This window comes from Doryrhamphus excisus, linkage group LG17 (genome assembly GCF_037039965.1).
Source record: "Doryrhamphus excisus strain RoL-2023G ecotype Guam linkage group LG17, RoL_Dexc_Guam_v1.1, whole genome shotgun sequence".
Taxonomy (NCBI): Eukaryota; Metazoa; Chordata; class Actinopteri; order Syngnathiformes; family Syngnathidae; genus Doryrhamphus; species Doryrhamphus excisus.
Window position 1 is genome coordinate 5,148,419 of NC_136373.1, and position 26,113 is coordinate 5,174,531.

The window sequence follows — 26,113 nt, forward strand, 5'->3', positions numbered from 1 at the left end:
GAGTCGCTGAAGAAAACGGCGGCACTCTCCTCGGATGAATCTGTGATGTCCGCCACGGCTGAAACACAGCACAAACCTTAGTCGCAAGCTCAAAAGCGGACTTGGATGTTATTTTTTGAACACCAACGCACTCTGTGGATGATGGAGCGTTTTCCAGCGTTCACAGTCATGATGAAAATGAAAGTGCTGAGTGTTGACCTCATTATCCAGCACAGCGTCCGGAACGGGGCCTCCGGCCGGACCGTTCTCCGCCCCGTGGGATGGGTTCCCAGCATAGCCAGCAGGGGAGAGAGAGCCGCGGCCTGACGAAGAAGACGACTGGCTGAGGGTGGTGGAGGCGGACCCAATGGAGTGAGGTCGAGTGTAATCTACAGTCCTGTGTGAACAACATGCCACAGGGACTGACAACACACATAGAAAGTCGGCATCAATGACACCAGAATGAGCTCGGTGGGCACAAACATGGATTACAATTAAAACCTTGTTGGCTGGTCTACATATGATAACTTACTAGTCAAAATAAGGAACAAGCATTTACTGTGTTGGAACTGAGCACTGCTGTTGGTGTGTTAAGGATAAAGGGGACCTATTATGCTTTTTATACTTTTCTGACCTGTAAATGTAGTTAAAATGTTGTATTCTCGTGTTAAACGATGCCAAAGTTTCAGATAATGAGGTTTGCATATTTGGAAGTGAGCCCTGAAAGAGGTTTGGGATGGCTCAAAACGCTCGGTGTTTAAAGGCGTGGTTAAACTGTTCCTTTGTGATGTCACAGAGGGACGGACTTCTTTATACAGGGTCAAGCAAAATGATCTGACACATTTGTAGGTTAAATAAAAGGCAAATAAAAGTAACGAAACAAAAAAGTGGGCCTGCACGGCGATGCGCAGACCTCACAGCTAGGAGACCCGAGTTCAATTCCACCCTCGGCCATCTCTGTGTGGAGTTTGCATGTTCTCCCCGTGCATGCATGGGTTTTTCTCCGGGTACCCTGGACTCCGTATTACAAAAACATGCTAGGTTAATTGTCCATAGGTATCAATGTGAGTGTGAATGGTTGTTTGTCTATATGTGCCCTTTGATTGGCTGGCCACCAGTCCAGGGTGTACCCCGCCTCTCACTTGAAGACAGCTGGGATAGGCTCCAGCACCCCTGCGACCCTTGTGAGGATAATAAATGAATGAATGAAAAGTTTATCCCTTGGAATGTATGAATTTCGGAAATTGAGAGTTGGACAATATCAATATCTACACGGCTGTATTTGTGACAATAATAAATGTGGAGTATCGTATGCAGAATGCTCTTACTTCTCCTGGGGCTGCTGATGGCCTGGTCGCCAACGGTGGAGTCAGTAGGTTGAATGTCCATGAAGGTTTTACGGCTGAGTCCCATGAACACTCTCTCTTGTAATCTCAGCTCTACCACATATTCATACATAACATATTCAACAGTTAGCATACTTAATAGTTAGACTGTTGTCAGTTGGTACGTACCTCGACTGTGAGCCGCCTGATCCCAGAGAAGCTTCTCCAGGTCAGTGGTCCAGGCTTTCTTCAAGTCCATGCTGCTGGCCTTCAGAGTGTAAGTGTCCTCACTCTTGCGTCTGCGGAACCAGATCTCAAAGGAGAGTCCGCTCACGCCAGCGTTATGAGTCATTCCGATGTCACTGGTCTGAACAAGACAGCACACAGAGATCCTTCACTAGGGATACAACATGTTTATGTCAGACGTCAACATAAGCGATTGCATATTTGGTATATTAGAAACATACAATAAGAGAATACGTCACTTTTTTTGGAAAGATGAGTTCAGAACAACATTACTTTGGTTGCTCAGCTTTTTAATGTTTCCCATCATTCATAATACTTATATGAAACATGAGCACATATATCTTTCCTTTTTTGTGCATGATAATATGAGAAAACTAGTTAATTTGAGCTAACTTACAAGGCTGTCATTGGGATACACCTATTTCGACGATGAAGCCCTCTCAAAAACAACGTTGCCCGGTTTGATATCTGGATCATGCTTATGCTAGTTCCCTTCAATAACAACAACAGCGACAGCACTTATGATATCCGCTCGTCTTGGGATGGCTGTATCTTCCAGCACGAGACGTAAAAAAAAAATGCTCTTAATTAAAAGGTCTTTCTAGTTAAATTGAGAGCTAGGTATCCACTCTTCTGTCTGTGAATGACGCCGAGACTAGCGATTAGCGACACGTCGTGTTAGTCCGCAAGATAAAAATAGTTTATGATGCTAGCTGCTACAATGTAGCTTGGTTAATAAACAAGTCAGTTACGTAAATTATCTAAAAATGTAAAAATAAACACTGTTAATGTTTTTTGTGAGGGCTTTAGCGTCAAAATATGTATTGACATTGTATATATTTTTATTTAGGTTCATTTCATTTGACATTTGTTGTTCTTGAGAAGTTGTATAGTGGTGCAATGCAAACCTTAAAGGACTGTTTGTAGACATAAACATCATTTCCGTCTGTCCTTTTGGTTTTGCTGAAAAGAATGAGATCCTCAAAGAGGAAGATGCGGCGGATGGATTTCTTCTTCCGGAAGAAAACTGTGAACTCATCCTGTCGAATGAGCCGACCTTGCTCTTTTAAGTTCACCTGTCAGGAAATAGGAGAAAAGTGGTTCTTCTGATCTAATGAAAACATCTCTAGCTTTCCACCGCCTTACATCACAGTCCTGGATGGCGTCCATGGTGAGCAAATCATTGCCGTGGCGCATTTGAAAGCGAACCAGCTCTGCGGCAGCCTGGATGTCAGCCTGTTGTCTTTCCCTGCAGCTCAGGTCAGGAGAGTGGGCCATCAGAGCATCATGGGTAATGTCTTGTGGCCAGTGGGAGGCGGTCAGAGCGTGCATGTCTTGCAGCAGCAGGCTGTATTTGCTGATCCTCTGGATGGGCCTCAGCAGGTAGGACGATAGGTCCATCATGTCCCCGAGTTCCTGCTGCTTTCTCTGAACATGAAAAACTATCTTAGATTCGTGACCGCCATTATGGTTTGGCGTTTGCGTGATAGTGGTCATGCTAACATGGAATATGTGTGTGTGGCTGTTAAACTATAAAAGCACAAACCTCAGCTAAAGAAACAAAAACAGATCTGCCAATCAAGCTGTTTCCACTCCCATTCTGTACATAATGCATTATGAAGAGGATGCTGTTAAAAATAGCTACGTAAATAGATAATCGAACCACAGAACTGGTGTCAATTAAGGTGAACATTAATTTCTTAATATGCACTTTTATGCAGTTTTGGACAAAAATGCCACTGTGTCAATTGTCATGATGAACACAAAAAAAGATAATATAATATTAATATTGTCCATTGAACTGTATTCAAAAATATATTTTACATAATAAAAATATAATATAATATAAATAAAATATATATATATATTATACATCAACAAACATCTGTTGTTTGTTATTGCACAATACAGGGCTTCTCTGTGGCCACCAAAATTAGGAAAGAGCTCTCATAAAAATGCATCATGTGTCAAAAACCACAAACCCAATAAAAACATATGATATATAGGCCATATGTCTCACATAAAATGTAAATCTGGTCATGCGAGCTTACACGCAATGATGACTTAGTCATATGATTTTTGTGTGTGGCTGAGATCAGACCATTTATAACACAAAAAACTATACGCAAAATATTTTGATGGAAGAAAGAGGGGTAAAAAAATGACCTTAAATATGTCATGGCGGCGATGTAGTATGAGGGCATCTGACTGTGGTTTGTTCTTGCTGTAAAGAGCGTATAGTCCAAAACTGTCACTCTGTGGAGAGAGACAAAGTAAAGTTGTTATAAAGAACCATCCATCCATCCGTCCATGTTCTTCCAGGATCAGATAACAAAGGCAGCAGTCTTAGCAAAAGAACCCAGACTGAGGAGGCCTCTTTCTGGTTGGATGTGCATTGAACACCTTCCCAGGCAGGGAGCCATCCTAGCCCAAGCCATCTGATCTGGCTCCTCTAAGTGTGGAGAAACAGCAGCTCCGAACCTATGTCCTAGCCCACCCACGCTACAGTTAAGCTAATTTCCACTACTTGTACATGCAATCACGGTCACTACCAAAACACACCTTAATCACATGATCACAAAGAATACATGGTACTAACGTGTCTGAGGAAACACCGCGCGACCATGGCAGGCTCACTCTGGCAAGCCTCCAGTTCGGGCAGGAGGTAGTGGCTGTGAAAGTCATGAAGCTTCTGCAGGTTCCCGAAGATGACACCGCGCTTGCCCCTGAGGTCCTGAGGTATGTCTGGTCTGTCCAGCAGGGGGAGGTAGTGAGTCAGGATGTAGTCCAGTGAGCGAACATACTCTCTCTCTGTGATCAGCAGTTCTTCCAGGACACGCTGAAGCCTCCTGGGAGAACAATGAAAGGGAATAAGATGATCCTATTTTAGTTTGTCTCTTTGGTTTCATTAAGCAGGAGCAGCTAGGCGTCAAAATTGTAAAAGGTTTGGGAATCTCAAATCAGGAGGAATAATACCTGTGCAACTTCAGTGGAAGCTTAGAGACAAAAAATACATTAGAACCCAAAATGTATGTTTGTGTAAGAAGTTTAATTTAGGAAAAAAAAGACTTACAGAGCATTGTTGGTGCTCTCCTGTGGACTTTCCAAGCAGAACGTTCCTTCACTCCTCCCACTTGGCAGGCTGGAGTGTTTGCAGAGATAACCCCCATCTCCTTCCACGGCTAATCGATTGCTGGTGCACGATCCCACTGAGCAGAAGCTTCCGTGGCGGGAGATCTGAAACTTCTGAGCCTCTTGTAGGATCCGACAAGACGGCTGACCGTGGTGAGAGCAGGATGGGGGTCGAACCTGCTCCTCTGGAGGCGTGGAAAACTCAGTCGCTTCTACCTGGGACTGGGACTTGGCTCGAAGGCCTCTGCCCCACAGGAACCAGTGGCAGCCGACCGTGTGAGACTGAGAGAGAGCGGCGGCATCTCGCTCGCTTCTCGCTCGGCTCTTCTTGGTGTCTCGTTCCTCTTTCCTTGATGATCTGTTAATAGAAGTAAATCCACAAGATGGCGGTATCAGCATTTGACATACTGTATCGTGAGTTACTGAGATACTGTATCATAGTTGGTGTGAAATTCATGCGAGTTACACTCACCTCGACTTCCGGCTACTTCCTGCGTCATCATGTTCTTCAGGTTTGATCAGGTCACAGTCAGCTTCTATTCTTCTATTCCCTAGGTCCATCGCCCCTGACACAATGGCCTCCCACTGCGGGTGCTGTGGTCCTGGAGTCGACTGGACCACCAGACCACTAGGTGGTGCTGTCTGAACGTGAGTGCTGGCCACATCGACATAATGATGTCCACAACAGCTGCTATTTTGTGGTTTCCTGTTCAAAACCCCGTCTGTGGTGTCTTGAATCTTCTCCTGAAGTAGCTGCTGGGCCTCCTGGCACCTCAGCCACGCCGCGTTCCACACCCTCATCCCTCTGGAGCCCCGCAGGGCACTGGCCTGGGCCCTCACCTCTTGAAATTTGTCTGGGCTGAACTGGAGGAACTTATCCTGGAAGATTTGGAGCATTGAGGTGTCTGGTGACAATGCACTGGTGGTTGTGGGTGTGACTGGGATGAGCAGTGCATGGACACCATCTTGGTTTTGATTGACAGGTGATCTACGTTGACCCCAGTCTTGGGTTTTGGAGGTCCTGGTTTGGTTGTGGTTGAGGTACTCAATGCATTCAGCAGCCAGAGTTCTAGCCTGTGAAACAAATGTGTTGACATGTGATCATACCAGGATGTACCCTGCCTGTCAAACTACGTCAGTATTATTTAAGCTGATGTAAAGCAACAACAAAGTGAATAGACATTTTTTTTTAACTGTCCAATCCGAGTTCACACCTACCTGCTCACAGAAGTCGCACACATTAACCATGATCTGGAGCTCCCTGCCGCATGTTTCCGCTCTGCACAGGAAGTCGTCCAGTTCTGTTTTGAACATGCAGATAAGGCTGCAGAAGACTTGTGTTTCTGGGTAAGATACCCCGTCCTGCTGGAGGTGCTCAGCGTCTTCAACTAATGACATGGCATGGTGTCTGCGATCCTGAGGGTAGAGAGGTGAAAGGTCAGATGTTGGATATGCCTTGATATGTAAAAAAAAATGGGTACAGGTGGTGGTTTTTGATGTACTATGATACAAGCATATGACTTACATTAGCCTCAATAAGAAAAGCAGTGAAGCGGTTGAGGAATTGCTCCAGTTGCTCTCCAGAGTCCACCGCCGATTTGGCTTCCTGGAGGTGGCGCTCTCCTTCTTCGTAAAACCACTTTTGCATCTTAAATAAAATGAGATTAAATTCAAATATAAGCATCAATACGACACAAGTCATGCTATGCTAAAAGTGTGTTTTTGGCACCTGTGTGACATGTCCCTCCATCTCCCTGACGTGTAGCAAATACTCCAAATGCTCCAGAGACGTGTTGGAGCTCTGCACAAGGATGTGTACCTGCTCCTCCATGTTGTTGTACAGGCTAGTCAGCGAGTCTACTGCATCACTGCATGTGATGAAAAGAAGAGTAAAGTAGAAAACTGACTTAACAAAAATAAAACTACAAAAAAAAAAATACCGGGCGGCGCGGTGGTCTAGTGGTTAGCGCACAGACCTCAAAGCTAGGAGACCAGGGTTCAATTCCACCTTCGGCCATCTCTGTGTGGAGTTTGCATGTTCTCCCCGTGCATGCGTGGGTTTTCCAAAAACATGCTAGGTTAATTGGCAACTCCAATGAATGTGAGTGTGAATGGTTGTTTGTCTATATGTGCCCTGTGATTGGCTGGCCACCAGTCCAGGGTGTACCCCGCCTCTCGCACGAAGACAGCTGGGATAGGCTCCAGCACCCCCGCGACCCTTGTGAGGAAAAAGCGGTAGAAAATTAATGAATGAAAAAAATACCGGGCTGCACGGCGGATGAGTAGTTAGCGTGCAGACCTCACAGCTAGGAGACCAGGGTTCAATTCCACCCTCGGCCATCTGTGTGTGGAGTTTGCATGTTCTCCTTGTGCATGCGTGGGTTTTCTCCGGGTACTCCGGTTTCCTCCCACATTCCAAAAACATGCTAGGTTAATTGGCGACTCCAAATTGTCTGAATGTGAGTCTGAATGGTTGTTTGTCTATATGTGCCCTGTGATTGGCTGGCGACCAGTCCAGGGTGTGCCCTGCCTCTCGCCCAAAGACAGCTGGGATAGGCTCCAGCACCCCCCGCGACCCTCGTGAGGAAAAGCGGTAGAAAATGAATGAATTAATGAAAAAAATACCCCACCTGAGGTCCTCACAATGTGGGTATCTGAGGTCACTTTCCTTCCTCAGCCTCGCCAGGATGGCCCCACCCTCTCTCTGCAAGTGAACCAATCGCTTATCCTCCAGTACATCATGCATTAGAATCCTCTGCTCCTTCATACATTGCTGCACAGTCTGTAGGACAATCAAATATTATTCTGTGTATTCTAGTGTATTGTGAGACTGTAGTAAACAAACAGCTTTACAGTACTTGAACAGAGTCCATTCTTCGAGGAGCTTTTAAGTTACTGATTGCTCTCAGAAGCAGACCAGACGCCTCGTGAAGATCAGACGCAAATGGAAAGAGTTTCTGGGGAAGTCAAAGATGACGTCTGTGCTGAGTTTCTGATTGGAGGTATGAGAATGAGTCGCCGGTGTAATCGGTCCTGACCTGGTGCAGCTCCATCCAGTCACGGTTGTTGTGACACAGTGTTCCATCCAGGCAGTAGGTTCTCTGACTCTCTTCCACCAGCTTCATTAAGGCTTTCGGGGACGTCACCACTTCAGTCTGCTTGGTCCAAATAAATGAACACAATTATTAATATTATTACATGGTTCTCACATGGTGGCCATTCGAATGCATATATTGCATTTGCACTGTTTACCAAACAACTAACAAAACCTTGGGGGAGGTAATGAGTTGACTCACCTGGATGGTGGGGCACGTCTCTGGATGAGGGCTGCTTTCTCTGTCTATGAAAAGCAGCAAACTGTTCACTGCCTGGGGAATGAGCTCCTGAAAAAAAACAATAATTTAAACAATATTTGAGAATAAAACATGTTAAGTAACCTCTGAGAAGCCTACCTGAATGTGTGTCGTTGGTTATAGGTAGTATTTGGTACATCACAATTTTTGATAATATAATATCTTTGAATAAACTTTGAGTATTATTTGAATAGCTCAAAAGATCAAAATATGGTCACCCTACTTCAGTGGTTCCCAACCTCTTCAATTTTGGCCATCATCCACAATCCTTGTGTGTATTTCTTTCCCTTTTCTGTGTATTTTAACAAGAGAAAACGAGCTAGCTAATAATGCACGTAACCTCTAACAACATCGTTTAATATCCATGCTGTGATCACGTGTTGTGGTAATGGTTTCATTTGAACATTCATCATGTTACAATGGAATAAAAAACAGCTGGGATAGGCTCCAGCATACCCCCGCAACCCTAGTGATGATAAGCGGAATAGAAAATAGATGGACGGGTTTTTAGGTAATAGGGTATTGTTGGCTTTATGCATTGTTTTAGCTGTTTGAAAGTTAACTATATCAGCCAATTAAATAATGCTGGCAATGATATCGGTAATGGTAATGGTTTTATTTCATTTGAACATGCATCAGATTACAATTGAATGCATCACATAATCACTTCACAGTTCCACATGTCCAAAAGGAGTAGGAAGAAGCAAAGCTTATTAAATCCTACCCCTTCATCTGGTATTTTTACAATCAGTAACTGTTACATTTGTTCACTTCCTGCTTTCCTAATATAGTTTACTTTTTTTTTTTTTTTTATCATGTACCTAAATACGAGGTGATACGGCCATATTACATATTCAGAAAGCTATAAGAACATAGGAAAGTTTGAAATCTGAAATTATGGGATATGCCTTACTTCATAATTATTGCAAATTGCATATTTCCAATCCAAAGGTAAAACTTCAAAGTCATTTCGGACCGCAAACACATTAAACTAATAAGCTTTTTGCTGTGTGGAGCATGACATCATCACTTGCACACTGATTACTAGCAGAAAATGTGATACCAATATGAACCGATATCTAATTTTTATGCCAATATAAACTAATTATTAGCCTTTCAGTGAAATGCACTCGTTGAACTTGCACTTTGGATGTTACCTGCAGCGTCATCAAGGCTTTGTAAAGTAGCGGTGGAGGGTTTGACTTCCTTGCATCAAAGATTAAGGTCATCCCAGCTTCTCTGAGTTCTCTCCTTGGAAGATAATAGTCCATATACACATACAAATGTACAGTATGTACACATATACAGTATAACAACAGGTAATTTTGTCAATACTTACCTGATTATAGAGTGGAAGTAGAGCAGCATCCCCAAGAGCTCCTGGCTGGTCATGTTAGATCTCCATTCTTGGTGGTCTCCATAAAGCTCAATAATGGCCCTGCCGGTTCTGTCTCTGCCTCCTGGATGGGTGAAGAACTTAATAACATTCAACTTATACAACATTCTCACAGTTCTCCTCAGGTTTGAGGATGATCAGAACCTGCCTGTGAGTGCTGCTACTCCTTGATAGAGCGGGTGAACTCTGGGACCTGGGAAACCCAAAGGGAGGTGGTCTGGTCTGGGATTGGGATGAGTAGAGGATGACTGAGGGTTCTTGTGAGTGTCTGCTTCCAGTGAAGAGCTCTTCAAGCTTCTACCATCGGTGGATCTGCTGACCGCATCTGAAAGGGTAGGATACATTTGGGGGAAATAGGGGCTTCATAGATATATGCATTATTTTTCTACTCCACAGTACGTGTCTTGGCTACAATATATACTACTGTATACTCTAAAATAGTACATTGTTGTACTTGGTATTATCCATATTTGTCAGTGTAAAAATAGTAAAAAGAAAGTAAAGAGTGATACCTGGAATGGCCATCTTCATCCTGTTGATCTTTGGTGATACTAATTGAAAAGCTGTGCTTTTCTTACACTTCACCACGTGTAGCTGAGGAACACCCGCACCCGTGTCAGCATCCGCCCCCCTCCTGACATTCTGACCATCAACGAGAACCAACTGGCACTTCTCCGAGGTGTCCACCACTGCTGTGGAGAGGGAGGAATCCCGTTTGTCCTTGGCTCCGGTGGGAGTCGGTCTGTCAAGTGGCCTTTCACAAGGTTTGGGAATTTCGGAGCAGCGATGTGATAAGCTGTGGTGATCGGCGGAGATTATATTTGCCTGTTGAAGGTTCTTGGCGCATGGGAAAAATATGTCTGTATTAGGTCTACTCCCGTTTTGTAAACCGATGTAATATTTTGGATCAGTTGGTTCTCGGAAAGGCACGTCGGTCCTGTGAGCTATGGGTTTTGGAATTCTGTCAAACTTTCTAGTGTAGGCCGTACGGTCAGCTGGGGTTGTATCTCCTGTATGTCTCCAACATGGAACAGTGAGCGTCTCGCCTGACTCCTTGAAGATTGCTACACTGGCACTGGGAAGGTTTTCCATCCCGGATTCACAGCAAGGCTTTTGGTCATGCCATTGTGGTCCCCCTCTCTCGGTCTCTGTTGGTCTCCTTCTGTCATCACACCGTGAGATTCCACCATCTTCCGGCAAAACACCTAACATCTTCGATCTTGCCTTCTCTAATCCGACAGGGTTTTTCAGAGCGGCCTTGTAGGACTCCCGATGCCGACACTTTAAATCCTGAGTTTGGGAAACCACTTCCACTTGTCTCCTTGTCATGCATGGGGTGCAGGGCTTCTCTGAGAATTGGACAGTGCGGACACACTGAAATGTTTCGGGGTGAGAGTGATGGGACTGGGAATGGCGGAGAGACGATAAAGGCGCATTTTTAGGTAAATGCATGAATAATTCTGATTGATGTTTTTCAGTTTGTGCTGAGTTCTGCTGCCCCGCAGTTGCTGATGGACTTTTTCCAAAAAGCATATTTGCCTGCAGAATATCAATATAGTCGGCATCTATGGCAGCTATATGTCCTGAATCGTCACATACTTGTTTTTTAGTTTCTTCAACATTACATAAAGCTGTATTTTCACAAGTTGTTTCCAGTTTGCGAACATCCATCGTTTTAGTTTCTTCTGTGCCGCTGAAGCGGCTGTCCCATGTATTTGGAGTCACCCAGCCAATAGGCTTCAAGTCTTTTACGGTGTCTTTGGAGGGAGTACTGCTACTATCCACAAGGCAGAGAGACACCGCAATGCCGTGCTTGGCTGGACATATTCTGGTCTTCACCGAAAAAGCAGCGGGGTGTGTGAGAGATGGCAAGAATGAGGTTTGGACAGTTACAGGGTATTGTCTTGTTGCAGTTTCCTTAGAAACAGGACTGCCTAAGGAGGTGCAGGGAGTGGAATTATCAGGAAAAGTAGCACAGGTAGCTGGAGGAGGTATTGGGGCATATGGACGAGGAGGAGAGGCCATGCTACTCCAAGTGTCCGAGTTAGGCACAGCACCCGGTTCCCATAGTTAGCCACACCCTGGGCTGCAGCAAGCAGACAACGGCTAGCTATGCAAGGGTATGACGTTTATGGGACCGGGGTCTCTTCAAATGCTTCTGGCTGCACACAGGGAGATGTCTGACTGAAGATGAGGCTGAAGATGGACAGCAGGTTCCAGCTCGACTCCACAGAATCAAGGTTCTGAATAAAGATACACACAAAATTATGAGCTCATGTATGCATATAAATCCATCCTTTGTTTATTGTGGTTAATTATTCCAGACCTAACTGACATCATTTTAAATGCAACATTTTCATCGACAAAAAAAAACAAAACCAAAAAAAAAACCTTAAATTGTATTATGGAAAGCAGGAAGTGAACAAATGTAACAGTTACTGATTGTAAAAGTACCAGATGGAGGGGTTGGATTTAATAAGCTTTGCTTCTCCCTACTCCTTTTGGGCATGTGGAACTACTAAATAAAATAAAATTAAATTAATAAAAAAAAACAATTTAAAAATTATATTAGGAAAGCAGGAAGTGAACAAATATAACAGTTACTGATTGTAAAAGTACCAGATGGAGGGGTAGGATTTAATAAGCTTTGCTTCTTCCTACTCCTTTTGGACATGTGGAACTGTGAACTGATTATGTGATGCATTCAATTGTAATCTGATGCATGTTCAAATGAAATAAAACCATTACCATTACCAAATAATGGAATAAATGTCTCTTTAACACAGACATAAGACACTGCCGCTTTGGAATAAAACCATTACCATTACCATAGACAGAGTACAGACAATTTAAGCTACGGCAGGGGTCGCAAACATGCGGCCCGCGGGCCAAATGTGGCCCGCAGGACACTAGTTTGAGGCCCCTGCCTTGATATGAAAGTTTAATGTTAGTGCGGCCCGCACAAGTTTGATATGGATGCTGTGTGGTATCATGTACCCAGAAAAAATTATTACGTTTGATTAATGTTCATGTTAAAGGTTAAATAACTGTTAATAGTTATCCTCCCTATCTGTGTGGAAGTGGTAAGTTTTTGGCTATTTCAGTTTAAAGGAAATAACTTGAAGGCTACCGTTTAGGTCGCTAGCTCTCTAGTTTGCGAGTTAGCATGTGTCTCAAGACGCTGCAGTTGCGCAATATGTTGTAAAAAGTATAAATGTGACTATAGTCGTGTTTTGTCATGTCTACAGGGCTCTAATAAAGCTTTGTTCATTTTAATCTGAAAAAACTTATTTGTCTACCCACCAACTATATGTCGTTTCTTAAGTTTTTATTATTTGCCGTTTTATTATTATTATTATATTTATTTATTACTGATGGATTGATTTTCTTTAGTCTTGATTTGTTTATTTATTTTTCATCTTATTTTGTGCAAAAAAATAAAAATGAAGATATTTGAGAACAGTGGAATGTTTTATCAGAGCTTTTATTGTAGAAAATCGGAACCAAAGCACTGAAAAAGTTTGTATATTTTTCTGTTTTTAATAAACGTGTTTTTTTTTTTTTTGGAAAACCTGATGCGGCCCAGCCTTTCCCAGACCCTAGCTCCAGTGGCCCCCAGGTAAATTGATTTTGAGACCCCTGAGCTACAGTAATCTACAAAAAGAAGAGATCTTGCAAAACCTAGTAACTAAACATAACGGATGACTCAGCTCAGTCACATTCCTCATGCAGTTGTTAAATCGCACAGGTCCGTCACCTGTTGGTGGAAACAGCTCAGCAAGCTCAAACATTTGTTGTTCACCGTCAAAAATGCAGCCAAACAATCCCAATAAACAGTGTGACTGCAATAGCGGGTGTTCTCAAGGCTGTCATGGACCCCCGGTTTAGGGTTTCACATTTCCTTTAACCTCTTTGACTTCCTTACACATTTAGGTCCAGCTTTATTTAGACCTGGCAGAGCAAAGCTCAGGGTTCATTTATATACATGTACATCTCAGGTCTCCGAGAAGTGGTGAACGACGTTAAGATGATTGTCTATGGGTCATTTTAATTGAGAAACCCTAATTAAACCTATGTCTGCTTAATAAGATTATTGCCCTCGGCAGGCCTTTACACTTGTAGGAGTTGCCTCATGTAATAAGCAGATAGTCTATGTCAGGGGTCTGAAACTCGCGGCCCCGCAGGCTAAATGCAGCCCGTGAGACGCTAGTTTGAGGCCCCCACCTTGATACCAAAGTTTAATGTTGAAATGACAGCTTAAAGCTGTGTGCACACCGGACACAATTAACAGATTTTGCCCTGTCCATACCGTGACCCTACCCTGTTACCCCGCCCTGTTTTGCTTTGGATTAGCAATGAAGCTAAAGGCTTATGACGCTGGGTACAAATAAATGCAGGAAATGATTTGGAATAAAACGGAAAATACACGTCAGGATAAAGCATCTCATCAAACATGTTGTTAAAGTTACGACGCTGCTCCCAGATGGAACTGAGTACGATGCTAACTTGCTAATTGGGTAAAATGATTAAGTTTCATTAGTGTTCATGTTAAAGGTTAAATAACTGTTAATACTGTACATTTGAATCTGAAAAAAATAATTTCTCTACCAACTGTATGTGGTTTCTTACGTTTTTCTTATTTGCTGTTCTATTATTATTTAACTTATTTATTACTGATTGATTGATTTATTGTCTTTATTCTTAATTTTTTATTTTATTTTATTTTGTGTATAGAAAAATATAAATTAAGATATTTGAGAACAGTGGAATGTTTTATCAGATATTTTGGTGTGGAAAACCGGAACCAAAGTACTGAAAAAGTGTAGGGTATAGCAGAAGCAAAAGCATTGAAGTTTTTTTATTGATTTTTTTTTCCAGTTTTTAATAAATGCGTTTTTTTGTTGTTTTTTTTTAAACCTGATGCGGCCCGGCTTCAACCAGAACCTAGCTCCGGTGGCCCCCAGGTAAATTGAGTTTGAGACCCTTGGTCTATGTGGTTCGTTCCGCATCTGCCATTGCATGTTTACATCTTCCCCTCGCTATCTCATTGCCTTGCATTATCATCTGGGACCACTGTCCACGACCGACTACAGAGAAGCACTGTGACTCAATCCCGCCACGCCCCTTGGGGACTTGGGGACAAAAACACTGGTCATCATGATGGCGGGGAAAAGGAGGTTTGTACTGGAAGCGGTGGCAATGACAATGACTCAGGAGAAAATGAAGTTCACAGATTTGTGTATGACATTTCAAAATATATAAACTAAATTGAACTACTTGGCAGAAAGAGGTTCTGCTAATTGTTAGCACGTATATTAACTGTATAGAAATTGATAAGATAAGCCTTTAATCGTCCCTCAGTGGGGAAATTTGCATTGCACAGCAGTAAGAGTACAGAACCAGTACACTGCAGTGCAGTACAAAAATACACAATAATAAACAATATCAACAACCCAAGTATTAACAAATTAACAGTTTTACCCAGAGTTATATACAACTACAGTATGCAGATATTAAATATATGACCAGTCTATACACTATGAGATCTTGCTTGTGAGTTAATATGAGGCATTATAGAAGTACTTCACATAGAACTCAATATATTGTATTTAGAGCCTTGATATTGCACAGTGATTGGAGTCTTGGAGTAACTATACTTTGATGACCTTTCAAAGAAAGCATAAGCTGCCGGTCAAAGCATCGTTACCAGTTATTACTGCTTTCCAGTAGTTATGTAACACAGTACACCATCACCAGATCCCTTGGCCAGTAGATGTTTTTCTGTTATCTTGACCTAAGCAGATGTCTTGGCATACCAGGTTCGTCAGATTTGCACTAGTCTACAAGTCGATATCTTGCTTACATCTTGCATTTACTCAGCCCTGAAATAAACGACCACACACTCACATTACGGTGGATAAGATGACTGACTCACTGTGGGGAGCGAAGGATGGTTTCAATATCGCCGTCTGGTATCATTAAGAAACAGAAATAGTCTTGAGATTTCATGGCGGTCCCTTGTCGAGCACTCTGAGAGCAATTATTCTTTGACACTGGCTATGTTTACATGGAATAACCAAATATCGCTTTATGGGGGTGGTGTGTTGCATTCAATCTACAGGATATATCATATGTACATGATATTTTGTAAATGTACTGTAATTTCCTGAGACAAATATTAAGTTTGGAAAAGACTGATGTTAGCAAGTTTGCAAAGTTTCAAATCAAATTTTAATGCTAATTTTAAGATACTAATTATGATCAATGAAGCAGAATGGTCAAACTGATATGTTTTATCTCAGTTATCTTATTTCTGTTTACTGTTTGACAAGAACGCCTTGAGATCGCATCATGTCTTCCTTCTTTCCGGCATTCTCAAATGTTGCTTATTATGCCTCAGACCATTTTCCTCTGAAGTCGGTTCATTTGTTTATTTGGTAATTCAGCCAAGGTCCGGCAATGTCTGTAGGCCAGGGGTCTCAAACACGCGGACACTAGTTTGAGGCCCCCGTCTTGATATGAAAGTTTAATGTTAGTGCAGCCCGCGCAAGTTTGATATGGATGCTGTATGGTATCATGTACCCAGAAAAAATTATTAATTAATTATTATATGTTAAAGGTTAAATAACTGTTAATAGTTATCCTCCCTACCCGTGTGGAAGTGGTAAGTTTTTGGCTATTTAAGTTTAAAGGAAATAACTTGAAGGCTACCGTTTAGGTCGCTAGCTCTCTAGTTTGCAAGTTAGCATGTGTCTCAAGACCCTGCACTTGCGCAATATGTTGTAAATAAAAAGAGTATAAATGTGTCTATAGTTGTGTTTTGTCATGTCTATAGGGCTCTAATAATGCTTTGTTAATTTTAATCTGAAAAAAATAATTTGTCTACCCACCAACTATATGTGGTTTCTTAAGTTTTTATTATTATTATTATATTTATTTATTTATTACTGATTGATTGATTTTCTTTATTCTTCATTTCTTTATTTATTTTTCATCTTATTTTGTGCAGAAAAATAAAAAGTAAGATATTTGAGAACAGTGGATGTTTAATCAGAGCTTTTCTTGTAGAAAATTGAAAACAAAGCCAAGTTTTTTTTATTTTTTCATTTTTAATAAATGCGTTTTGTTTTTGTTTTTTTTGAAAACCTGATGCGGCCCAGTCTCACCCAGACCCGAGCTCCAGTGGCCCCCAAGTAAATTGAGTTTGAGACCACTGCTGTAGGCACATAACAAAAGAAGAACCATAATAAGTGCACAATTTGTTTAAAAGTACTTCTGTCTACTCAGAGACTTGATGATGGTGACTGTCTACAAGTATTTCCCATATAAAAAAAAAAAATCTTTGGTCATCATGGCTGAATGGAAGTAGTCACAACGACACCAGGAGTGACAGACGACCTCAACAATTTTAGAGGAAGATTCAATTGTGTTGTAAATAGATTTGCAGTGACATAGCGGTGGTCATCAACTCACAAGAATAGACAGATATGTGATATAGCGTGTCCCTGTTTAAATAGAAGCTTCTGAACATTCACAAAAGATAACAATGAAAGGATGATCACAACCGTGAACATTTCTGTTGTATATTCATTCCTTCTTAATCAAATATGTTTGTTTTAGATACACTCCAAACTAAAAATTGACACAGTTTGTTTTTCATGGTGCACAAGAACATCTGCAAGTGTTAATAATTCAACACTGTATGCTATTTACGGCTCGGAAAAAGAAAGAGATTACACAGTGTGTTAAAAAAAAATATCACATTGTTTTAGAGCTGGGCGATATGGACCAAAACTCATATCCCCATATATTTAGATAGAATATCGATATTAGCATATATTTCGATATAAAGCCAAATATGTGTGCAAAGTATTATTAAAATGTAAACAATAGTGTAGAAAAATGGAAATAAATACCGTCTTTTTCGCTGTTCCCTCCTGCTATGCAGCCTCTCCAACTCCATATTTCCGCGGGGATATCCGATCACCTGACGTAGCGACGGGATGCTAACAGCTAATATCAGCTGCTCCCGAGTGTCAACAATGGCTCAAGCGGCAAGTTACAAACGTAATAAGATGAACAACCATAGTTGCACACTTGCTTAAGGGGTCGGTATGGCACAAAACAGTAAGGAAGTAATACATAAAGCACTATTAAACACTAAAAAAGCAGCAGGAGACACGGAGCTGGCTTAACTAACTAGCTAGCACTTGGGCGGCGCCATCTTGAAACATGTGACCTCCACATCAATCCAGTCTATATCAATATGAAGTTATGCTTGTTTTTTATATCGCGCTTAACAGAAATATATATATATATATATATGTATTCTACTTCCACTATATATCTATATATCTTAGCTTTGTCGTACTGTCGTAAAAAAGTATATATATATATATATATATATATATATATATATATACACACAAAGTATATATTTACACTTTTTTACGACAAAGCTAAGACATAGTTTGTGTAACAGCTAACAGCTGTATGTCTTAGCTTTGTTGTAAAGTCGTAAATATACTTTGTCGGAAGTGAATTTACACTTTTTATATTATACACTTTTTATATATATACTTTGTATATATATAAACACACTTTTTTACAACATTACGACAAAGCTAAGACATAGCTTGTCTTAGCTAAGACATAGCTTGTCTTAGCTAAGACAAAGCTTGTCTTAGCTTTGTCGTAATGTCGTAAAAAAGTGTAACAGCTAACAGCAAATATAAAAAAAGTGTTTATATATATATATATATATATATACACTTTTTACGACATTACAACAAAGCAAAGTATATATATATATATATATACACACAAAGTCTATATATATATCCACTTTTTTACAACATTACAACAAAGCTAAGACAAGCAATGTCTTAATGTTGTAAAAAAGTATATATATATATAGTATACTTTTTTGTTTAATAGTGCTTTATGTATTACTTCCTTATTGTTTTGTGTCCTACCGACCCCTTAAGTAAATGTGCAGCTATGGTTGTTCATCTTATTACGTTTGTAAGTTGCCGCTTGAGCCATTGTTGACACTCTGGAGCAGCTGATATTAGCTGTTAGCATCACGTCGCTACGTCAGATGATCGGATATCCCCTACAGCGGTAGTCCACATAACCAAAACTAGTCAAAGTTGTCATGTTTACTTGTGAGACATATGGAAAATGGGCAAAAATATGGGAATATTTATGTTTTTCTGCTCTGGCGGAACAGGACTTGGTGGCTTGTCAACATAAACACTACCGACTTAAATTGGTTCCATTGCACAATATTCATGAAAAACGTTTTGGCTGGTATTCTCTACAGTAGAGTGGACCACCTTCCATACACAACTAAACTAAAGTATGCATACACCGACAGTGCATGAATCACTCAGACAACATACTGTAGAACGTCTATTCTGAATAGGAGCTGTTGGTGGCGACGCCATGGCAAACATTCTGGAAAGAGGGCGGTTGGGTAGGTAAACGTACACACTCACACACACACATAAGGTCTCGCCAAGTCAAACCTGCAGCAGGGATGGGCGGGTATTTTAAAATTCACTTCCCAGCATAACACACTTCCAGTCAGGCAGAGGCACACAACATCAGCCTTATGTGCAAGCTGGGCACACCCTCCCTTCAGCCAAAAGGGGTAACACACAGGAAATACACATCTAGTCAGGGAATACCCTCATATTTTCAATATATTCTAGACACAAGTATTGGGACAACTGGTCCTTCTACTTTCAGGAATTGAAAATGAAAGAAAAAAGGTAGTTGGTCCCCCAACTCCCACTCTTTTGGGGTGTGGCTGTGGTCATTTTTGTCCCATATAGATGACTTAACAGTGCATTTACAAAATGTCTATAGTAAGATTCATTCATTCATTTTCTATCGCAGGAGTGCTGGAGCCTATCCCAACTGTTTTTGGATGAGAGGCGAGTTACACCCTGGACTGGTGGCCAGCCAATCACAGGGCACATATAGACAAACAACCATTCACACTCACATTCATACCTATGAACAATTTGGAGTCGCTAATTAATTAACCTAGCATGTTTTTGGAATGTGGGAGGAAACCGGAGTACCCGGAGAAAAACCCACGCATGCACGGGAGAACATGCAAGGGTGGAATTGAACTCGGGACTCCTAGCTATGAGCCCTGCATGCTAACCACTCGAGCACCGTGCAGCCCTATATTATAAGATAATTATTGTTACTATTATTATTAATGCGTGTATGTGAATGCTTATATGAGTGTGTGTGAATGGAAAGACATGTTTATGTGTACAGTGTGTGAATGGAAAAACATTGTATGCATGTGTAAATGGATAAAGCGGTTTGCATTATCTATTTGTGAATGGAGAGACAGTCTGTGACAAAACATGTATGTGGGCATATGTGTGTGTGAATGGAAATACATGTTTTTGTGTACAGTGTGTGAATGGACAGACTTGAATGAAAATAATTGTATGCATCTGTAAATGGTAAAGAGGTTCGCATGATTTATATGTGAATGGAGAGACAGTCTGTTACAAAACATGTATGTGAGCATATGTGCGTGAGAATGAAAAGACATGTTTATGTGTACGGTATGTGAATGGAAAAACATTGCATGTATGTGTAAATGGATAAAGCGGTTTGCATTATGTATATGTGAATGGAGAGACAGTCTGTTACAAAACATGTATGTGGGCATATGTGCGTGTGAATGGAAAAGACATGTTTTTGTGTACAGTGTGTGAATGGACAAACTTGAATGGAAAGACATTGTATGCATCTGTAAATGGTAAAGAGGTTTGCATTATGTACATGTGAATGGAGAGACAGTCTGTTACAAAACATGTACGGGAGCATATGTGCCTGTGAATAGAAAGACATGTTTATGTGTACAGAGTGTGAATGGACAAACTTGAATGGAAAGACATTGTATGCATCTGTAAATGGTAAAGAGGATCGCATTATGTATATATGAATAGAGAAACAGTCTATTACAAAACATGCATGTGAGCATATATGCATGTGAATGGAAAGACATGTTTTTGTGTACAGTGTGTGAATGGACAGACTTGAATGAAAATAATTGTATGTATCTGTGAATGGTAAAGAGGTTCGCATTATGTATATGTAAATGGAGAGACAGTCTATTACAAAACATGTATGTGGGCATATGTGCGCGTGAATGGAAAAACATGTTTATGTGTGCAGTGTGTGAATGGACAAACTTGAATGGAAAGACATTGTATGCATCTGTAAATGGTTAAGAGGTTCGCATTATGTATATGTGAATGGAGAGACAGTCTATTACAAAACATGTATGTAGGCATATGTGCGTGTGAATGGACAAACATTTGCATGACGTGACAAACCAACCATGTGATCATACCATTACAGTAAATTGCTTTGGTCCACAAGTGTCTCAGAAGGTTGGAAGTTTGACTCGACACAAAGACACACATGAGACTTGAAGGTCAGCCTAAGGTCTAACAAGGTCCATGACTTGTTAGCCAGCTAGTAATCACAGCAAATAGATTGTCACATTAACATTACCATCTTTACTCCTGTTGCCGTTTCCGTTCTCCACAGTAGACCCAGAGGCGGTCCCGGTCTTGAGATTTGGTACCGTGATCCATTCGGCTAATTTTAAAGCAGCTGTACCTCACAACATCAAGTCCTGGGGATGAGTCTTATTTAGCCGAATAACTTCTTATTTTGCCACTCTTCGCCATGTATCCAGCTCTCTGTGGAAGCGTGTCAAATGGCGGCCGCTATGTTGGTCTGAAAGTGACAGTGTGACCAAACATGCAGAGAGCTGAGAGAGCGGGAGAAAGAGAGAGAGAGAGAGCGAGAAGGGGGGGGCAGCCAATCCAAGTGCATACAAACACTTACATACACTTTTTTTCTACTTGTACGCACACACTGCATCACTAATATTCAGTTTTAATATTCAGTTTTAGATTACACTGATTCTTTTCTTGTTGCTAGGCAGAATTCAGAGGGTGAATTACAATCATTGGACCAATTTCATTACACTTATATTTTTGGAATTAGTGTTGGATTTTTTTTTTTACATGAAGTTTTATGACGTCCGGGCGGCACGGCGGTCGAGTGGTTAGCGTGCAGACCTCACAGCTAGGAGACCCGAGTTCAATTCCACCCTCGGCCATTTCTGTATGGAGTTTGCATGTTCTGCCCGTGAAGAACTCTGGTTTCCTCCAACATTCCAAAAACATGCTATGTTAATTAATTAGCGACTCCAAATTGTCCATAGGTATGAATGTGAGTGTGAATGGTTGTTTGTCTATATGTGCCCTGTGGTTGGCTGGTTGGCCACCAGTCCAAGGTGTACCTCGCCTCTTGCCCGAAGACAGCTGGGATAAGCTCCAGCACCCCCGCGACCCTTGTGAGGATAAACAGTAGAAAATGAAGTTCAGCTCGGTTTTCGGTGCTGCTTCTCTGAACAATATGCGTTCAAAAGAGTAACACAGTACATTTTCATTTTACAATTTAGTGGGAAAACTACTTGTGTGATACGTCCAAAAAAAAAACAAAAAAAAAGCAGCTGAGCACCAAGAATGTCTCATCTATGGAGGTTTGACCTATAGCCACCTCAGATGGCAACAAAGTGAGACAGAGAGACGCTGACTGGTACGTCACATGGCGTCACCCTGTGGGAGACATTCCGGCAACCTAAACCAGTCATTAATAATGCAAAAAGCAGGCAAAACACATTACAAGACATCACTATCTTCTTTACTGTAGATCAGGGGTCTCGAACTCAATTTACCTGGGGGCCACTGGAGCTAGGGTCTGGGCAAGGCTGGGCCGCATCAGGTTTTCCAAAAAAAAACAAAAAAAAACGCATTTATTAAAAACAGAAAAATGAATAAACTTTGCTTTTGTTCCGATTTTCTACAATAAAAGCTCTGATAAAACATTCCACTGTTCTCAAATATCTTTTTATTTTTCTACACAAAATAAGATGAAAAATAAATAAACAAGTCAAGAATAAAGAAAATCAATCAATCAGTAATAAATAAATATAATAATAATTATAAAACACTAAATAATAAAAACTTAAGAAACCACATATAGTTGGTTGGTAGACAAATTATTTTTTTCAGATTAAAATGAACAAAGCATTATTAGAGCCCTGTAGACATGACAAAACACGACTATAGTCACATTTATACTCTTTTTATTTACAACATATTGCGCAACTGCAGGGTCTTGAGACACATGCTAACTCGCAAACTAGAGAGTTAGCAACCTAAACGGTAGCCTTCAAGTTATTTCCTTTAAACTTAAATAGCCAAAAACTTACCACTTCCACACGGATAGGGAGGATAACTATTAACAGTTATTTAACCTTTAACATGAACATTAATCAAAACGTAATAATTTTTTCGGGGTACATGATACCATACAGCATCCATATCAAACTTGGCGCGGGCCGCACTAACATTAAACTTTCATATCAAGGCGGGGGGCCTCAAACTAGTGTCCTGCGGGCCACATTTGGCCCGCGGGCCGCGTGTTTGAGACCCCTGCTGTAGATAGTATATGCACAAAATATATGTAAACAAAATATTTTGAATGTACTACAAGCCTTAACTAATCTAAGCAATGTGCCTGAACTCTTGCATGTGTTGTTGTTTGTGTTACTATAGCTTTTATTGTTGTCCTCACATTCCTCCAGTGGTTCTGGTTTTCCCCACCGGGCTCTGTTAATGCACTGACTCTTCTGGCTGACATGGCAAATGTGTGCTAGTCACAAAAGAGAGTGATGTTCGGAGAGTGTGTATTTGTGTGTGTGTGTGTGTGTGTGGTAGCCAGAGGAGACAAGCTGTTGAATCAAGTGGACACGGTGAAGCATTAATTGCCCTTGTCCTCATCTCTCTAGATACCATCTTCCATCAGCATGGAATGGGAGAGAGCTTGACAGTACTCCCCTCTTTGGCTATGTACTTTACAAAAATGTCATATTGAGTTGAGTAATATTAGACGCCTATTTTATTTAATCAGTGATTTCTCCTCAGTCAGCCATTGTGGACGTACAGTGGTATGAAAAAGGTGTCGGGACCTCTGATCATGTTCAAGATATTTTAAATATTTTTTATTATAAATTACTGGTTGTTGGAATCAATGTTTGTTTGTTTGTTTCAGCTTTTTCCTGGTTACGGAATCGCCACAGCGGATACTGATTTGGCGTCAGGCCTTTATATTGTGGATGCACTTCCTGACGATGATGTTTACTAGTGGAGATTCAAACCCGGGGAATGCTAACCACTACACCATGGCGGGCTCGGTTGTTGGAATCAGTCATTCATTCATTTTTTGGGTGCTGGAGCCTATCCCAGCTGTCTTGGGGCGAGAGTCCGGGTACACCCTGGACTGGTGGCCAGCCAGCCAATTACAGAACACATATAGACAAACAACCATTCACACTCACATTCATACCTATGGACAATTTGGAGTCGCCAATTAACCTAGCATGTTTTTGGAATGTGGGAGGAAACCGGAGTACCCGAAGAAAACCCACGCATGCACGGGGAGAACATGCAAACTCCACACAGAGATGGCCAAGGGTGGAATTGAACCCTGCTCTCCTAGCTGTGAGGTCTGTGCGCTAACCACTTGACCACCGTGCCGCCTGGAATCAGTCATTCCAATTTAAATATATCATATAGCGGACGAATACAGTGATACATGAGAACTGAAGACAGACTGGAGACTTCCAATAAGACAATGACCCTAAACACATGCAGAGGAACAAGTACAATGTTCTGGAATCAGACTTGAATATTATAGAAAATCTGCGGTTTGATTTAAAGCGGGCTGTCCATTCTCAGAAACCATGAACCTTGACTCAACTGGAGATGTTCTGGAAAGAGGAATGGTCAAAAATACGTTCAACCAGAATCTAGAATCTAGATCCTACTTCGCTACAAGGTACATTATTAAAAGCCTTAAACTGTATTATGGAAAGCAGGAAGTGAACAAATGAAACAGTTACCGATTGTAAAAGTAAACTGTATTAGGAAAGCAGGAAGTGAACAAATGTAACAGTTACTGATTGTAAAAGTACCAGATGGAGGGGTAGGATTTAATAAGCTTTGCTTCTTCCTACTCCTTTTGGACATGTGGAACTGTGAACTGATTATGTGATGCATTCAATTGTAATCTGATGCATGTTCAAATGAAATAAAACCATTACCATTACCATAATATGGTACATAATATGGTACTAGCTAATTTTATGAAGTCTTCAGATCACATTCAAATGGTCACACATCGTTTCAAATCGTTTTCGGATTTGCATTGAAAAGTGTGTGCGTGCACTTTGTAACCTTAATGGAGTCGAGCGCCGAGAAGCAGCTAATCCCAGCCAATGATGGCACTAACGAACCTCAGGCCGTCTATTTTTAACTGCACACATTCTCAGAACTTCAAGCTTGCATCTTCAAGCTCTGACTTAGCAGCTCGCACCTCATTAGCATTCCGAGTGCCACTTAGCATAGCTGCAGATAAATCTCCCGCAGCAAGCAAGCAAGCCTGGGTCGACACCAGGCTACGCAGTAAGTGCTTGAAATTGACTGTTTTTAAGACAAATATTTGTATGCTGTTCTTCATACTGTCCAATTATCATTTTTAAAGATTCCGAGACATACATTCTATGGACTGAGGAATTTTTTGGGGTACTTTGTGACAATTTAATAAGTGGTCTGCATCTTCATTGAGTCTTCTATGAACAGAAGATAGTAATACGCTCTGCAGATTGTTGCGATGTCAGTTTTAGGGTCTTTCTTGACATCACTCAATGTTTCTGTCAACAACTGCTGATGGACGTCTGTTACTTAGTACACCAGTAGACATTCAAGATGGTTGTGACTATGACCAATTTTTGCAAAATGGTTCTGATTGGTTATCCGTCTGATCTCTGATTCACAATTGGTTTTCCCATACCAGTTTATGGCTGCTAATTTGCAGTTCTGATAGCGATGGATGGACGGACGGACGGACGGACAGATAATATATGTATGAGAGATGGATGGATGGACGGATAGATAATATACTATGTATGAGAGATGGATAGATGGACGGACGGATGGACGGATAGATAATATATGTATGTATGAGAGATGGATGGATGGACGGATAGATAATATAGTATGTATGAGAGATGGATGGATGGATGGATGGACGGATAGATAATATATGTATGAGAGATGGATGGATGGATGGATGGACGGATAGATAATATATGTATGAGAGATGGATGGATGGATGGATGGATGGACGGATAGATAATATATGTATGAGAGATGGACGGATGGACGGATAGATAATATATGTTTGAGAGATGGACGGATGGACGAATAGATAATATATGTTTGAGAGATGGACGGATAGACGGATAGACGGATAGACGGGTAGACGGGTAGACGGGTAGACGGGTAGACGGGTAGACGGATAGACGGATAGACGGATAGACGGATAGACGGATAGACGGATAGACGGATAGACGGATAGACGGATAGACAGATAGACAGACGTTGCCTGGCACCCATTTAATAATAAATAATAATAATAACAATGTGGAGAATAAATAGATGCTATGCTAACAATAAAGAAAAATAGTAATACAAAAATATGTATTGTTGACTGCATTGTTTTAA

At 41.1% G+C, this 26,113-nt stretch overlaps 1 protein-coding gene across 1 annotated transcript; it reads right to left on the reverse strand.

The window, feature by feature from the left end:
* Positions 1-242: 242 nt before the first annotated feature.
* LOC131137283 (puratrophin-1-like) lies at positions 243-21,245 on the reverse strand. The gene is made up of 21 exons (XM_058085023.2): positions 20,985-21,245; positions 9,944-11,674; positions 9,580-9,756; positions 9,375-9,495; positions 9,193-9,286; positions 7,979-8,065; positions 7,721-7,840; positions 7,541-7,639; positions 7,313-7,464; positions 6,412-6,550; positions 6,208-6,330; positions 5,901-6,098; positions 5,155-5,756; positions 4,624-5,040; positions 4,150-4,399; positions 3,717-3,806; positions 2,697-2,978; positions 2,459-2,626; positions 1,494-1,671; positions 1,308-1,418; positions 243-376 (listed from the first exon to the last, which is right to left on the reverse strand). The coding sequence occupies exons 2-21, from the start codon at positions 11,454-11,456 to the stop codon at positions 369-371; spliced, it is 4,929 nt and encodes a 1,642-aa protein (XP_057941006.2). The 5' UTR covers positions 11,457-11,674; positions 20,985-21,245; the 3' UTR covers positions 243-368.
* Between the last annotated feature and the right edge of the window lie 4,868 nt (positions 21,246-26,113).

Bases quoted from the DNA above. Each gene is read 5' to 3' on its own strand.
- LOC131137283 (XM_058085023.2), bottom strand. From the start codon at position 11,456: ATGGCCTCTCCTCCTCGTCCATATGCCCCAATACCTCCTCCAGCTACC. The intron at 7,640-7,720 runs GTCAGGACCGAT...TGACTTCCCCAG, and splicing joins ACTGGATGGAGCTGCACCAG to AAACTCTTTCCATTTGCGTC. The intron at 6,331-6,411 runs GTGCCAAAAACA...ATTTTATTTAAG, and splicing joins TGGAGGGACATGTCACACAG to ATGCAAAAGTGGTTTTACGA.